Here is an 18,800-nt window from a genome sequence, read left to right as displayed (position 1 = left end):
TTGTGTCAGTTAATATTAGCTAGCAAATACATAAAGAGCAAGATGGCACCACAAAAAGCTGTCAGTAACATCAAAAATTTGATCATCTTCACGACAGAAAGTGGTACGCAAGATAACTGTTCATTATTGGATGCGTATAAGAATAAACATCTTGATAAACATCTCAACGAACAAGGTATAGAGCAACCAGTTATGCTTCTATCATATGGTCATTCATCGCGGTTTGACTTTAAAGTTCTTAACTTTTTTACGTAAAAAGCAAATCAATTCTTTTGTGTCTCCACCTGATACTACTGGAGTCACACAGCTACTAAACCAAGCACAAAATCAACAGCTCCATCGATATTATAGTAACACGCGAGATGAGCTGTTTTCCTCTTTCCAGACAATAAATTGAGAAAGATTCATGAATATCCTAGGAACAATGTGGAATGATTGGACATTCGCTGCCGATATTTAGCAGCTGCTAAGAGAGTTTTTATAAGTAAGAATGGTCTTAATGTTAATGATATGTAACAGAATAAATTTGAACGAGCAGCTCTTCTTATTGGTAAAACTGATGATGTTCTTTTACAATCTTCTAATTCTAAGAAAACAAGAAATGTGACCTCAAAAGACGGACCCTAGGCAAAAACTCTGAGATCACAGTCCGAAGTCGCCCAAATAAAAGGAAGGTATGGTTCAGCCAAATATTTGAAATCAATGTATGAAATATCACAATATTTGTATTTGTGTAAAAGAATGTCTTCCAAAATCTTTGAAAGAGTGTTTGCAATGCTATTCCATTCTTAAATCTGTATGCACTAAAATGGCTTGTCGCATTACTAACAAAAAACCGACAATGATTCTTGAAAAAAACACTCCATTTTGGTTCTGATTTAAATATTTTAAATCATAATGACTCAGAGATATTTTTTTAGATGAAATGTTTGTTTATTGCATATCTCTTTTTTAGAATATTTTGTGCTATTCATATTTTATTTTTGTCATTTTATGTTATTCAAAATATAGCTATTGCTGTTATTAAAGCTGTTACTGTATTAAATCTAACTTTTCTTATTATTTTTCATTTTTCCTATTATTCAAAGTATACATTGCTTTATTTTAAAGCTAGGTTTCCTATTTTAAAGCTATTGACCCCTTAAAAACTACATTCATATATAATGATTGACCCCTTAAAAACTACACTCATATATAATGATTGCTATTGTATTAAAGCTAGGTTTATTTTAAAACCCATCAAAACTACATTCATATATAATGATTGGCCCCTTTAAAACTACAATCATATATAATGATTTCAAAAGGATAGTACATTCATAGCACTGCGAAAAATTGCAAAATAAACATCTTTAAGAGTTTGAAAAATACTTTATATTACATTAAAGGATTAGAACCAGTGTAATATTATCTAGAAATAAAATAATTGCAAACTTAAAATTAATTATTAAACAGTAAAAGGTCATAATGCATAAGTTGAATCATTTTTAATACTAAAAATTTGATTTGCATTCTCTTTTTGAGAATTATAAAATTGTAAAAGAGGTACATTTTTAATTAATTTGTCATCTAGGATGTTAAGAGATACTGATTCAATCATTTTTTAATAATTTCATTAACATTAATGGAACCTGGAGCTGAAAGTTTATACGTTTAGTGTTTAAAGGAGTATGTTTTTTTAAGGGAATTCTACCTTTAAGTTTATACAAATAAATTTATATACTTGTAATTTTATTAGTGAATTTCAATTGTTTTTAAATTTCAATATCCTTAATTTATTAAGGCCATTAAAAATAATTTAAAATGCTTTAATTTTAAGGTAAAATGTTTTAATATTGACATATCTTTGTAAAATGTATATTTATTTTGCTTTGATAAAAAAAAAAGTTATATGCAATACTTCTGCATTTTAATAATATTGTTCCTGCCATTAACTGACAAGAAATGTAATATTACTGGTAGAAAACTATTTTTGTTGTTGGAGTGGAATCGTCTATGTTATTCCTTATTTTAACCTTAATTTATATTAAAGTTTTATGTAATATACTTTATTATTGATTTATGCATTTAAATATTAATCAATGACTGACAACATAGCGACAATCAAATAATATACCTGTAATGCCAATTAACGACTCAACAGCGGTGCGAATGCTCAAAATTTTCTTCCTCATTATTATTATATGATATTTATTAACTCAATAAATTACATGTGTTGAATTTATCTTTCTTTTTTCATTCAGGTATGGTGATATTGTACCTAAATCGTTCTTTGGGAGAGCTTTTTCAGTTTTATGGATGATAATAGGAATCATACTTGTTTCTGGATTGACAGGAATGTTCAGCTCAATAATCACAACAAACTCCTTTTTGAGTATACAAAACGAAGAGGTGATGCTGTTACAAGGGTTTTATTTGAATATAAAAAAGTATATATATATTTGAATATAAAAGTATATATATATATGTATATATATATATATATATATATATATATATATATATATATATATATATATATATATATATATATATATATATATATATATATATATATATATATATATATATATATATATATATATATATGTATATATATTTAAATATAAAAAAAAATATATATATATATAAATATAAATATATATACATATATATTATGTTACTGTATTCTACAAACAGAGTGTTCAATGTTCTTAAAGAACAGAGCAATAAAAAGTTAATAAAAATACTTTTCTAATTTTTGCCTTCAACAACTTCTTTCTCTGTCAGAAAGTTTATCACGAAGCTTCCAAACGATCAGTTGCCAAAGGAAAAAGTAAGATAAATGTTATTACTAGTATATATATATATATATATATATATATATATATATATATATATATATATATATATATATATACATATAGATATATATATATATATATATATATATATATATATATATATATATATATATATATATATATATATATATATATATAAAGTTGAAATAAAAGATTTGGAAATCACTAGTGCTGAATTGTTTTCACAAAATAACGCTGAATTATTTGCTCAAATTTAGTTTGCCTAAATATATCACGTTTCTTTTTAATAAGTTTAACAATTATATTTACACTCGAGGTCACAAAATCAAATTATGCTAACTAAAGTTTAAAATCGACGTCCGTAAATATTCTTTCTCCCTCAGGGTTGATTAAATTTGGAATAACTTGCCGTTTGACGTTGTAAATACCAAAAGCCTTAAGAGCATTAAAAATAAAATTAACTCAACTTTAAAATATTCTCTTGATAAGAAATTTTCTTACGCAATAAAAAGAAGCTATTTAAATATCCGTATAAATTAGTCTTTTTTTAAAATATATTCTGATTATTTTGCAAAAATATGTTTTAAAAAACGTTTTAAGTGAGACGCATCTATGTTGAGTGAAAAAAGCTTTGTGGTTATTGACTCAGTACCACCATTAGACTTATATCAAGATATTTATGGATTGAAGTTTCAACTAAAAGCAATCCTGTTAATAATATTTCGACACAATTTACGGTACTACTTGAACAAATAGGGAGAGCACTTAAGGTAGATGTTTATTAAAATTTCTACGGAAAAATTTCCGATTACGGGCACCCGGTAAAACAGCTGAATTGTCGGTTCCCGGATCCAAACTCCAAACCGGGTACCCGACAGGTCACCCGACACTTCATATATATATATATATATATATATATATATATATATATATATATATATATATATATATATATATATATATATATATATATATATATTTATATATTTATATTATTATTTTATAAACATCAATAAATACGAATTTCTCTCTATACTAAACTTATTTTTTAAAAGAAATTTCGCTGGATTTTTGTGACCAGCATCTTCAGCTTAAAAGTTTTTTGTTTATATCTTATTTTTAAAACGGCATTTCTATTTTATGTCATTGGGATGGTTTCATTTTTTTCTGACGTAAGCGCGCCAGAAATGGTGTCCAAAATTTTGTTGACACATATCGTCCCTCATCTAAATTGATACGATTTTGTTAAGGAGCACGTTGATGGTACTGCATTTCAAGTGTCTCACTAACTTTCCTATTAAACCTTTTAGCACCAACTTTTAGAGTTCTGCAACTGTCCCAGTTAATTTGTTGTGTACAATGTGTCATGTGTGTCGCTAATACAGATCGTTCTGTTTTATTGCCTATTGTACTGTTTTTGTTATGTTGCATTGCCTCTTTATTATTATTTTATTATTATTCTATATTGCGTCTCCTTGGGAGACAATATTGGTAACCTAGGTAATGAAATCGTTGGATATGTACGGATGATATTTTTAATGATTTTAGTAGTCACTAGTGATTTTTTGTTCTTTCGCTTTATTTCTTTTATGATTTTTATGAGATTGGACTGTTTGTTGCCGTTTTCTAAAATTAATTAAATAAGGAATTTCAGTTCATTTTCTATATGTTTCTCACTGCATACATTAAATGCTTTATGTACGAAACTCTTGAATATTCCATTTGAAATTTGTGGGTCATGGTCTGATGTTGAATGTTAGTAATTGCATTTTTTCTGTGTATTCATATTTACCTTTTTTGTTATTTATTATGCACAAGTCAAGGAAATTTAGCGTTTTTTTGTCATTTTCAAATTCGATAGTATATTGTAATTTTGGATGATATATTTATATATATATATATATATTATGAGTATGACTAAGAAGTAAAATTCATTTTCTTAGAAATGGCATTACGGCAAAAGATAAACTTTTACTTGTATTAGCAGAAAATATATATACTTCTTTCCAAATCAAATAAATCTTTCCCTCCAGTGCAGATGAAAATTAGGTTCCAGCGGCCTGAAAATACAAAAAACCAAACTTTTGCATTTATGGTGGGGGCAGGGTTAATTACATATATTTCAAAAATATTTTGTGAGTTATTTTTGTACCTTGATCTGTATCGTTTTAGAAGTTTATTTTTTTTTTAGTAAAATGAGCAGCCATGGTACAGTGCTAACGCACTTGCCTCAGAAACGAAGATCCGTGATTCAAACCCCACCTCTGGGCGATCTTTAAGAAATCGATTAGAAGAAAGGCGTGAACTTTCTATTAAATGCTCATTCGCGGTACTTTGTGATAAGACCGTAAGGACTTCTTAGAGCACCTAAATGAAATTAAAAAAAGAAAAAATGATGGTAACGGCTGGTCCTACCCATTCGCAGTAATGATGCCTATTAAGTTTTAACTAAATGATAATATCTTATTTATTTTTTCTTATTCACATCTTACTCTTTCCTTAAATTTTGATTCTTTAAATTTTTCTTTAAAAGACAAGGAATCGTTATCTATTTTACTTTTATATTTTTTTTAATAAATAATTTGTTAATTATAGCTATTTAAATATTGTTTTTGTAAATACGTGAGAATGGGGGTCGGTTAATATGTCTTCTTCTTGCCCCGCCAATATTTTTTTTTGTTCATTTCTTCGAAATAGTATACATTATAAAATGACAAAAAATAAAATAAAATTGGGAAGTTAAAAGAAGGGAAAGTGGGGAAGGGGGGGGGGAAGTCAAAACTGTATTGAAATAGCAGGTTGTCTCATGGTAAAATAAATTTACTATGCTTCTTTTGTCAGATAAAGAAAATACTAACTAACATAACAAATGTTTACTATATTATAGTAAAATACTTTTAAATTTACAATTCAGTCCAAATTTAAAATAAGTTATATTATAATGATATACTTTCATAATAAAAATATCAATACATAAATGTTTTTAGCTTCAAAACCTTTAACTATTTCTTTTCCTTTTGATTTACCGTTTAGAGACAAAATTGTTGCTTAAAAATGGATAAAAAGATTTAAACAAACGCAAAACTATTTAGGCAAAAATGTGGTTTTTAAAAGATGAGGATGTATTTGATAAAAATTAAAAAACTGTGAAGACAGCATCTTGAAAGATAAAACAAAAGTTTCAAAAAAGTTGACAAGAAATCGTAATTTTTCTCAATGATCAGAAAGGATTGCATGTTCGAAAAATTCGTGCATTTGCGACTGCCAACTACAGATCCAATCTTGCCGGCTCCAGTGTCCAAATTGCGGACTATAAACTTCGTGGGGGAGGGGGAACTAGACATTCCCCATTGGAATGCATCTGGGTGATCTACCTATTTTTATTCAAAAAAGTTTTGAGAAAAAATTTAGCTCCAACTGAATTGAAATTTGGAACAAGTTTGGCTGCACTGACTGCAAAATTTTTTTAAACAATAGTTTATGAAGCATTGAGAGTTATTCAATTTCTAAGATAAGTATTTTAAGGCAGAAAAAATTAAGAGCAAGATAAAATAAGAATAAGCTAAGACTTCCAATCGCTTCACACTATGCCATATTTTTGTCACGCGGAGTTTGTTATTAACAAACAATCTTCTTTAGCCACAAAACAGTAGTTTATGTACGAATATAATATAATTACAAAAAGGAAAGCTGATTTATAAAATTTTGCTGAAGACGCATTAAAAACCATGCAAGTTATAAAGCAATTAAAGATTTTTTGGACCTGAAAACTCGTTTTTCTTAGATTTGTTAAAAGTGACATACAATAGAAATGATATAGAATAGATAAAAATCAGTTCATCAAACAGAGACTTTCCAGTTTAAAAAAGCTTTAAAAAAATTGTCACAGTTCTTCTTATTCTACATTACAGTACAGAACGTGCTATTAATTTTAGTCAAGACTTCATTCTTTTGTCTTCATTTGTTTCTGAAAGCAAATTTAATGGTTATAGCTTACCATAGTTTAATATTTAAGGCAACAGATAAAAAAACCTTAGATAAAAGTCTTAGATAAAAGCTTAAAAACCTTGAAAGTCTTAAAATAGCCATTGAATAAAAAATATGATAATAATAAAAAATAATAAAAAAGTTTTGTTTTTAATGTACATAAAAAAAATTTTTATATATCCTGAAATTAAATAAATTAAGCTAACAAAATAACTCTTATTGTATATTTGAAATGTTTATAAGTAATCCTGCCCCTACTATAAATGCAAAAGTGTTTTTTGAATTTTTAGATTGCTGGTACCAAACTTCCATCTGCGCATTGGGGTGGTGGTGGCGTTAAATGATTTTTATTTCAATTTGGAAAAATATATTATTATTTTATGTTTAAACAAGTCAAAGTTAATCATTTGCGTATATATCTTTTCCGAAAAAATAAAATGTGATTTTTAGTCACATATATATATATATATATATATATATATATATATATATATATACATATATATATATATATATATATATATATATATATATATATATATTAGTGATATGACTTTTTTGCAAACTACTAGGGCTGTATCGTAATTCAATGAACTTTTATTTAAAAATAACGAATAGATGTTTCATTTTGACATATTTTGAAAAAAGGTCACCCCAAAACCAAAAAATCGAATTTTCAATAGGTACACTTTTGTACAGTAAATGAATATTAAAGGCTGAAGATGTTGTAAGAGTCATACTCCTGTTGTTATTTTATTTATTTATGCAACATGTACTGTGATATAACAAAAAACATTATGTGATATATAATTATACAAGTATTACAAAATTAACAGTATCAAAGCGTCTAGTACAACAATATACATAACTGTCTGTGTCTATAGGCCTACTGTGTTTAGTACATGGGTCACATGATGCTCACGTCTCATAAAGAGTCTAGCGCTTATTACTTAGAATGAATCGAAGTTGCAGTTTGTCTTTCTTTCTGCAGGAAGCATACAGGTCTTGCATCACCTTGATTGCACGTTCAGCTATCTGATTACTTCGTGGTATGTCGATGACGGATGGCTCTTTCTTCCAGTGATTTTTGAATGACTGCAATGCCTTTTTGTAAGGCTTCAATACATCAGATAAATTCTTGAAGTCATTGTCATTGTACTTTTGACTACTAAACCAATGTTCTGCCCACTCATATGAAATGAACCTGCAAACCTTCTCCAAATTCTTTCTCGCTTCAGGCATAAGAATGAACGCCAGAATGGCGAGAATGGCTCTTGAGTTCCATCTGGCATTGCTCATATTAGGAATGTTCTGAAAGTGAATCAGAGGGAAGTTTCTTTGTTCTTCATAGAACCTAAACACTCTTGTTAAATGGTACAAAAACTTCATATCGTCTCTCCACCCTGATTTATCAAGAATTTCTACAGTTCCATTCACAAACTTATCCTTCAGTTCATCATACTTATTCAACAGTTCAGACACAAATGGGTATTCAATGTTTGGAGATTTGGTATCACCCCCAAGTTCTTCGTCCATCACCAGACGGAGAATCCTGTCTAGTACGTGATGCTGACAACCGATAAATTGTGGTATTGTGACACCCTTTAATTTAAACATACGTTGCAACTTCACAACAACTCCATTTCTCTTCCCAGTATTGACGTTTGTTGTATCAGTAATGATCATCTTAATTGAATTCCACAAATTGTATTCATCAATAAGTTTGGCAATTTTTTCAGCAACAGTTTCAGCTTTGCCATCTTTTAAACGCAGTGCATCAAGTTTCACGTCAGTTCTTTCATTCTGAAGTACAACTACCTGATATTCCTTATCATCTATTCGTTTGCCGTCAAAGTGTAAGGACCACTGTTCCATTTTAAGTTGTTGTATCATTTCTTTTTTTAATTTACCTGCCTCTTTGAATATGGACTTGTAAATTGCTGATTGACTTGGAGTTGGAATATCAATACCTTGTTGTGATAATACATTGCATATTTTAGCAGCTTTCTTTGTGGAAACTCCACTTGATGTAACCATACTTACAGCAAATTTACTTTTGTAGTGCTTTCTAGTTTTTTTCTGAGTGTCCTCATCATCGTCTTTATCACCGTCGTCGTCTTCATCATCTTCAATCTTACTTTTGCAGTTTTCAGATTCAGTACCACTGTCTGTGGTAGACAGGACTTGTGATGTGGAAGGTATTGCTGTTCCAGACTGGACTTTCCTTCTCTTGGAAGGGTGAATGGTTTCTTTACTTGCCACTTGTCCTGTTGAGTACCCCACCTGTCCTTTACTTTCTTTTTGTAGGTGGTATAGACGTTTATCTTCCGAGGATAACCACTGGTCATTCACTTTCGTGATGTCAAATAATGCATTGAGAACATCATATTCTCCACGCTTGACACATTCATCATAGACCTTCAGCACCTTCATAAGCTTTGCTCTTATCACTTGATCAGACACACGTGGAAAATTCAGTTTACTGTCCCACAATTTTGTAATTTCCTTAGAAATTTGGTCTATTCGTTCTTTTCTTCCTTTAACATATGCTCCGAGAAACTGGTATCTTCCTACGATCTGCAATTGAAGTGGTATTCTGAATTTTTCATCGAGTGAATGTTCTTCTACAGCCACGCTTCCTCTTCTTCTGTGTGACTCTTGAAATCTCACCAAATTTTTAGTCCAAGTCTTCTTGTTCTTTGTTACTGTGGTATGACTTTTCTTGTGAGACATCATATAATATTGTTACGACTTTACGGATAGCTGAGCGTAAATATCCGTTTAATAAAGTCGTTTAATTAATAAAATACTTTAACTGTATAGTAATCCAATTATAGTTCGATAATCCAGTCAATGTTGATAACAGTTCGATAATCCAGTCCGTATCCTAACGATAATGCTACAACTACTTATACTTCGTACACTTACAGCATCTTTAGTTCGCTACAGTAGTTCCTTATTAGCTCAGTTACACGCAGAGTACTTCATAGAACTATTCACATTATCAACACTGAGCTCTGACAGCAGCTCGCTTATATAATTATTTAGAGCTTCCAGAATGTTCTACTAAGTTCTATAATCTTCTACAGTCTGTTACAGTCGTCTATATCACCGTGGTAACACAATGACGTCATCACATAACAATTCCAAGTATTTGCCGGCACACGGCCGTTTCGTTGCCATGGTAACGTGTGGCGTTATATTTATAAATTCATATTCAAAACAAAAATGAATGTATAAAAATGGTAAATCAAATTTTTATTTTGGGGGTGACCTTTTTTTGTTGCAGAAAGCTATTTGGGCCTTTTTTCATGATTTTAGGTAAAAGTTCATCGATTTATGATACAGGAAACATTTTATTTAAAAAAAAATTAAAAAGTCATATCCCTAATATATATATATATATATATATATATATATATATATATATATATATATATATATATATGTATATAAATATATATATATATATATAAATATATATATATATATATATATTTATATATAAATATGACTAAAAAGCCCCTAATATATATATATATATAATATATATATATATATATATATATATATATATATATATATATATATATATATTTATATATGTATATATATATATATATACATATATATATATATATATATATATATATATATATATATATATATATATATATATATATATATATATGCATGATTTTATATCAAATACTATTACAGATAGCAGTATTAAACAATTCTATAGAGTTTGCGATTGCTCAAAAAAATTTTAACGTCACTGCTAAAAGAGGTATGAAAATTTATTTAAGTTATAAAAAATTTAAATATGTAATATTTAAATATGTAAAAGCTTGCTTATACATTATTTATGATAAAAAACGAATATATATTTATATATATATTATACATATATATATATATATATATTTAATAATATATATATATATATTTATATACATATATATATATATATATATATATATATATATATATATATATATATATATATATATATATATATATATATATATATATATATATATATATATATAATTATATATATATAATATGTATATATATATAATTATATATATATAATGTATATACATATATATATAGTTATATATATATATAATATATATATATATATATATATATATATATAATAATATATATATATATATACATATATATATATATATATATATATATATATATATATATATATATATATATATATATATATATATATATATATATATATATATATATATATATATATATATATATATATATATTTATATAATGCGGTATTGGTGTAGTGGTAAAGAGCTCGCTTCATAAGCGAGAGGTTCCGAGTTCGATCCCCACCACGTCCCTGGTAGTACCGCGCTCAACTTGTTTCTCCGCGCAGCGGCCTTGTTTGTCAAGGTTCGTGTTTCGGAGTTATAGAGTTGAGAGAGGGTTATATGCACTATTAAGTAGCCTCCTCATCTGTAGTGGCTTTTTTGGCCTTAAGGAGGTGAATATCAAAAAAAAAATATATATATATATATATATTCTGCACTTATAATTTGTTTTTAAGTTGTTGTTTTTTGTGCCTTTTTTTGTACTTTGTTGTTTTGGTGAATTTTGGGCTTTTTTGTATACGTTTTTTTTTCCTTTTTTGAAAAAAGTAGAAAATTGAGTTTCTTGAAAAATAAAATGTAAAGTAAAATTGTTTTTAATATGCTTACACAACTCATTGTTGTAAAAATATAAAATATTGTTTGATGTCATGACCTAGAAAAATCCTTTAGGGGTATAATTGTACTATCATTGGTGGTTATATACTGAGATATAAGTCCCTAGATCTGATTACACCGTCCATGGAAGCAAATCGATTTTCAAATTTTACATAAAATCACATTAAACATTTAGTTGATAAGCAACTAACAAAGTTGTTTTCAACAATTTTTGCTAGTCCCGAAAAAAGAACAAATTTATTTGTCCAGTAAATTCACTGGTAAATAACAAGTTTCTTCATATCTGACAAATCTTCAGTTCTAATTGTTTTTTCTTGAGAAAAATGTTTAAACTAGTTTGTTATATTCCTAACCATTTTTTTTGCTGTTGAAGTCTGGGATGCATCTTTGCAGCCTGACTTCATACTCTGGTTGGTTTCTTGCTCTCTTGTATCTTTGCCAATGAGTGCTGAAAAAATAATGGAGTGCTTCAGTTGCTTGCTCTGAATAAATTCTCAAAGAGTTATTGCAGCGTTAAATAAATTTTGAAACATGGTGGATGACAGTATGAACCTTAGTAGTGTTAGTGGCGTCATGGAGTTGTAAATAGGAGACTCTGAATTGCTCACTTTTTTCAGCATAGCTGTCGTCAAGAGCATTGCCAAAAAAAGCATGGACAATGTTATCAAATATTTTGGTAGGCTGAACAAGTGCATTCTGGTATAAATACAATTTTTATATAAAAATTTGTATTTATGCCAGTTTGCAACTTGTTTAAAATATATAAATACAAAAAAATTTGCAAACTTTGGCATAAGTTTGAACTGGCATAAGTGCAAAGCAGTTAGAAAAACTGGTTTAAACGTAAATTGGCATAAGTTCGAGTTTGCATAAATGCAATATTAACAAATTTTTTCAGCGCACTTATACCGATTCGCACTTACGCCAGTTTTTTAAACTGCTTTGCACTCATGCCAATTCGCACTTATGTCAATGTTTGCAAACTCTTTCTGCGCACTTATGCCATTTTGCACTTATGCCAATTTACACACGTGCACATTTTTGCAACTGATTTGCACTTATACAAATTCGCTTTTACGCCAGTTTGCACTAAAGCTATTCGCAGTTTGCCAGTTTGCACTTATGAAATTTCTGCTGTTCAGTCATCCCGAACTTTCTTAGTGTGTCAATTAAGGAAACAGCTAAAAGAAGGAGTGTTGCTGGACAATCTCTCTAAAACATCCACATTCTTCAAAAGGTTACTGCAATCTTTCCTAGCCAGCTGTTAATCATGAAATGGCTGCTTTTGAATATGATGTAATGTAAGACATTCATGAGCATGTGTCCAAACTTTTGAGAAATACTGTAGAAGATGATTTACGACACCAAGCAACAGATGAAGTTCCATGGGTGGAAGCACATCAAGGACAAGGAATTCATCTGAGGCATAGATGATGGATGCATGAACAGAGTTTCTGAATGAACTTGCTTTCTTGATGCTAGCACCAGCCGCATTGAAAGACTGATAATCTCTTCTCATTGATCCAAAAGTTCTTAGAGGTTCACACTTTGCAAAATTTTTTGATAAGATGTCACACCAAGACCATGTGCATGCACTAGAATGTGCTTGCATACTACAAATAATATATTCGTCAGCTTCATATCACACGAAAAAACAAAGGGTAATTCTTCAAGATTCGGCAGATCAAAAATTCGCTTAACATTGCTTTAGTTTTCTTGGAGATCTTCAGATTAGACATGATACGGCATCAGTTACTGATAGGCAGGCATAATAATTAGTATCTCTATTCAGAGAATTGAGTTGTGTTTATGGTGGAGATTGTAAAACTGAATCTGTTTACATAATCCCAAAGCATACTTTTAGAAAACCACCACCACTATCCACTCCCACCATTAAAATGTAGTCATCATAAAGTTTTCTAGATTCAAGAACTTGCTGACCAAGAACTTTCAACTGTTTACAAGGAATAAAAAGTTTAGCCTTCCGATTTGTGCCCATGTCAGTTGCTACTTTGATCTAAGTTTTGGTAAAATAACTTTCTAGTTTTTTGCTTAACTGATTATAAATTGGAGAGGAAGTTCTTCTAAACAATCCTACTTGGAACAACTTAATTTAGTGTTAAAACTAGATTTTCACACCAGAATTGGGCAGCCCTGAGTTGTGTTGCACATAAACAATATCTTTTGCTGCATGTTTTGAAAGGTCATTTTGCTCTTGAAGATGAGCCTTGGAAATAATTAAGAGATTTTGCATTATTACGCCTTACACAGATTTAAAATATAAAGCTTAAAAAGTTTTAATAACTCATACAATGTGACCTGGAAGAACTGGAATAGGGTGGTCTCCTATTCTTTTAGGTTTACTAAGACAAACTGTTTCATGAGGTGAAGCTTCTTTGTTGGCAATGAATGGTGCTGCAACTTTTTCAGCTGCCTCAGAGTCCTTTGACTTGACTTCTGAAAAATTCTTTGGCAAGGTAGACCTTGAGCTTTTGTGTAGGAGATCTTTGCCAACAATTATCAAACATTGATAACATCTTCTTTCAAAATTAGTTCTGGTTTGTTTAAGATTTCTTGGTCGCCAAGAATGGATGTGAAGAACTTTGTTTTATTTTTCCAACTGAGCAAATCAAACAATCACAAACTGAATCTCTTGTAACATGAAGGACTTCTGTTTTTTTTTTTTTTTTAACTTTATATTTTGCCGTTTAATAAATATAACAGTTTCCATAAATTTACAATTAAGTTAATGGTTGGAGCAAGCAGAAGGCATTGATTTGCCTTATCGCCGAGCACCTTGTTACAACTTATAACTTTTACAAAGTTGTTTCAAGAAGATATAGTATAAAAGAAAAATTGAATGAATGTTTACAAAAAATATAAAAATGTAAAAGATATCGTTTAATACACATAATATCATAAACAGATTGGGTGAAAAAAAAAAAGTGAATATATAATATATATATACATATATATATATATATATATATATATATATATATATATATATATATATATATATATATATATATAAATATAAACACAAAAAATAAAATGCGAGAAAATGCGATTTTTGAAAATGGTTATTGTCAAAAAATTTAAGCCTTTTTTGATGATTACAAGGATTACAAGGAATGATAGTAGAGAAGTCAAACAGCAATAGTTGTTTTTGACGCTTTCCCACCTCAAGCCTTCTAAACCAGTTGGGACTTTTGGATCATTAAAGGATCAATTTACTGCTTCAGAATTTGTTGCTCTTTTTCTGTCATAAAGCTGGTTAAGAAGCCACTAGCTTTGCCAAGACACTAGAAGCAATCTAATGTCTTGGCAAAGACTCTAGATTGATTCTAATCGATATTTTTTGGTTGATTTGGCAATTTTTTTTTTGTTAATATAACAACTAATGCTCATGTTTTTTCCCAGAATTTTATCATAATACTTTAGAGAAAAGCAATTTTAATTTTTATTAAATTTTTTTGTACAGATACCTCGTAAATTCTTTTTTGTCCTTAAAAAATGCAATCTTTTTTTTTTTATTCTTCCAAAAACAACTTATTTAACACAACCTATCAATATTTATGAAGTGGATAAAAATAAACATTAAAAAAAAAAGTTTTATTGCTCTAGAGTGAAATATATTGCAGGTTATTTAATGCGACTTATGCAAGTTTGAAACTGGATTTTCTTTCACTGACAGTGAAACTAGATTTACGGACTTATATCTCAGTAACCATCAATGATAACACAATCATATTCCTAAAAGATTTTTCTGGGTCATGACATTGAGCAATATTTCATTTTTTTACAACAGTGAACTTATCTCTGTAATGTTGTGAGATTAGCGCATTCTATTTTTAAATGTAGAAAAGTTCAAAAGCAAGAATAAGTTAAAATTAATTAAATTGTTTCATTTAGTATCCTTGAGTAAATCATGGTTTTTGCATTAGTTCTAACTTGCAAATAAGGTGAACCAGGGGGAATGCAGGGGCTAATCCATCATTTTTTGGTCTTTGAGATAGCTAACTAACAAGATGATGTTAAGTGCAAATATTGAAACATGCTTTTTCGTCTTAAAAAAATTTTTTTTCAAGACAAAAAGCTTGTCTCTTTTTAAAATGAGACATGTGCTTTCAAAACATTTTCAATTCAAAATATTTATTTCATAAAGTGAAATTATTATTTTGAATTTTTTTCTTCTAAAAAATTTCAAAAACGTTTATTTCACTTCATTAAAATTTATCCAATGACAAGCTGATTTGAAAATAGAAATTAGTCTTAAATAGAAAACAGAGAAAACAGAATAAAGATTTGGTAACATTCAATCAAAATTATCAGAAAGAAATTAAACTTTCTATAATGGGTTGTAACATTACATTACATCTTACTTTGAACTTTTCCATTCAAATTTATGGGTTGTTATGGGAAAAGTATTAGAACTAAATAAAAAACACAGTGATACATTTAATTTGTATAAATGCGTTTTATATGAATCCAACAAAGTTATTCTCCTTCGTTATAAAAGTTTAACACTTTAATGGATGCTTTTAAAGGAGAATGCAACACAATCGATAAAAAGTATATATTACGAAATTTAAGAAGTTGTTATTAGAAAAAATGAGACAATTTCTTTTCACAAACTGAAGAGCACATTAAAGGATATTAAGTTATACTTACATATTTTTATTTATTTATCACAGCTGAGTAATAAGGAGATAAAGAATTTTTTCTAAAATTTTTTTCTTGAAAATTTCACTTTTGAAAATGCCTAAAATGTTTGAATTTCTAGTATTGAGTCCATGGACTGGTAGTGATACATGTTTGCTCTACAAATAACAGGTGAAATTTTATTACTTAAAAAACCATCTTTGTAAGATGCTGGAAATTTTTCAGATATCCTTATTTAAATTTTAGCTTGGTGTCATTGGAATTGAATTATTTGTTAAAGGTGGTTAAAGATATGCCGTTTTTTATATCTACACTATTAGTTTTAATAAACTAAAATGACTTGTGCTATTTAAAATTAAGTTTCCTTTTTTTTAACAAACTTATTCCCAAAGCTTCAAGCAAGCACAAATTGTATATTAGCTCTTTTTAAATAGTTAAAGAGTAATAAAGAGGTTTCAGAAGAACACTTTTGTAAGAATGTGAGATAAGAAGAACGCTTTTGTAAGAATGTGATTTCATAAAAAACACTTTTTTAAAAATGTGACAGTAATGTTTAACTAATTTAACAATAGTTAAAATAATTTATAAAGTTAACAATAATGAGTGCTTTTTGACTTGATCGAAATTTGCGGAAAAAAATTAAAAATTTGCGGAAAAGCAAATAAAATTATCATTTTAATATTTTGAAATAAATTTAATATCGGAAGCATAACTATTTTGGATATTTAAAATGGTATTAATATGTTTCTTTTTTTTTTAAATGAAGTGAAAAGTCTGGTAATTAGATTCAAGTATTCATTAGATAAATTAGAGTTAAAATTATTTGCAAATAGAATTTACTTACGTTTGGGAGAAGTAATTAAAATAAGGCAAGATCTATAAATAAACTGCAGCCGTGGCGCAGTTCTGGCTCAGAACCAAAAAGTTTGAGGTTCAATCCCGGTTTCAACCCAATGGGCGATTTAGTGTTGAACCTGGTGTTAGGTTTAATGTTAAGCAATACTTTATCGCATCAATTTTTTGAAATAAATAAAAATTTCTAGAAATATTTATTCATGAATTTATAAAAATATAAAAAAAAAAAGAACTAAAATTAAAGATTGCATCTTCTTGACATAAAAACCGCGAGTTAGAGTCTGGTTTGACTTAAAACAAATAAAAAAAAGTCTCTATGTCTGCCTGATTTAAGGAGAGTAAAAAAGATGCACGATTTTTAGTTAAGAGACAAAATACTTCAGTCCAATGACAATCAAAAATAAAATCACGAAATGATTCTCAGTCTGCATTAAAAAAGAGTTTAGATTATAAAATTAAGTTCCTTAATAAAGTTAATCTAACTAAGAAGAAGTACAAGTATTATAATTATAGTGCGATAGTTGCATGCTTTTACTTCTTGACTTGTGTCTTGTTTCTGAATTAGCTTGCGCTTAGTTTCTACTTTAGGTGGTGCAGCATCTAAAGGAGAAACTAAGCACAAGAAGTAAAAACAAGACACAAGTCACGTAGTAAAAACAAGTCAATAAAATAAATGTAAAAGAAAAATGAGTCACAAGTTTAACTATTTGATTAAAAGGTTAAATAAAAAGCTTTGATTATTAGAGCCAGCAAGTTCAGGTGCACACAGGGCCGCCGATAGGGAGGGGGGGACCAAAGAGATAATTTGTCCCGGGCGGCAGATGTCGATGGGGCGCCTGATGTCGAAGTAAAATAAAAATAGTTTTTTTAATCTTAAAATTCCATAATTAAAATGTATATATTACTCGCGTTATATCGTTATTTTTAATTCCTCGAAAAAATTTTAAAACACGAACTCATCATTTATTTCGTACTCTATACGCTATTAAATTAAAAATGTCCCTTGAGATTTTCACATTCATCAGACTAAAGCAAAAAAAAACGTAAACATTGATAATTAGCAATAACAAAATGTGAATACAATTTAGAAATAATTTTATTCAAAATTTAGAAAGTAATAGTAAGTATTTTTCAACTCTTTACGATCAACTTATTAATGGAAATTCATGTTTAAGATTTATATTTAACTATTGAAATATTGGTTTATGACATTAGCTTTTTGAGATTGAGTTTATAATTTTTTGATGATCTTGCGTAGTTGACTATGCTATTATTTTATTGATGCGTACGGTTATTTACAGTAACTTTTAAAAATGAATCGTAAAAAACTTTTTGGTGCCCAAAATAGGGCATTGGCTTCCAAAAGGGCAAAAGAATGTGAAAAAAATAAACAAACGCTCCAAGAAATACGTTGGTTTTACAAAGCTACTAATCAAATTACTGATTTGAAGGTGAGTTAGTAGAAATATATAGGTTTATATATATATATATATATATATATATATATATATATATATATATATATATATATATATATGTATATATATATATATATATATATATGTATATATATATATATATATATATGTATATATATATATATATGTATATATATATATATATATATATATATATATATATATATGTATATATATATATATATATATATATATATATATATATATATATATATGTATATATATATATATATATATATATATATATATATATATATATATATATA

The 18,800-nt window shown here is 28.0% G+C and overlaps 1 protein-coding gene across 1 annotated transcript in view; it reads left to right on the top strand.

The window, feature by feature from the left end:
- The window catches only part of LOC105845232 (uncharacterized), a 50,464-nt gene that overhangs the window by 26,042 nt on the left and 5,622 nt on the right, over window positions 1-18,800 (top strand). Inside the window, exons 3-4 of the mRNA XM_065787151.1 lie at window positions 2,244-2,391; window positions 10,512-10,581. Of these exons, the coding sequence (XP_065643223.1) occupies window positions 2,244-2,391; window positions 10,512-10,581 (218 nt within the window). The remainder of the gene's footprint in view (window positions 1-2,243; window positions 2,392-10,511; window positions 10,582-18,800) is intronic.

This window comes from Hydra vulgaris, chromosome 01, assembly GCF_038396675.1.
Source record: "Hydra vulgaris chromosome 01, alternate assembly HydraT2T_AEP".
NCBI classification, from domain to species: Eukaryota; Metazoa; Cnidaria; class Hydrozoa; order Anthoathecata; family Hydridae; genus Hydra; species Hydra vulgaris.
This window is presented reverse-complemented; position numbering and strand designations above follow the sequence as displayed.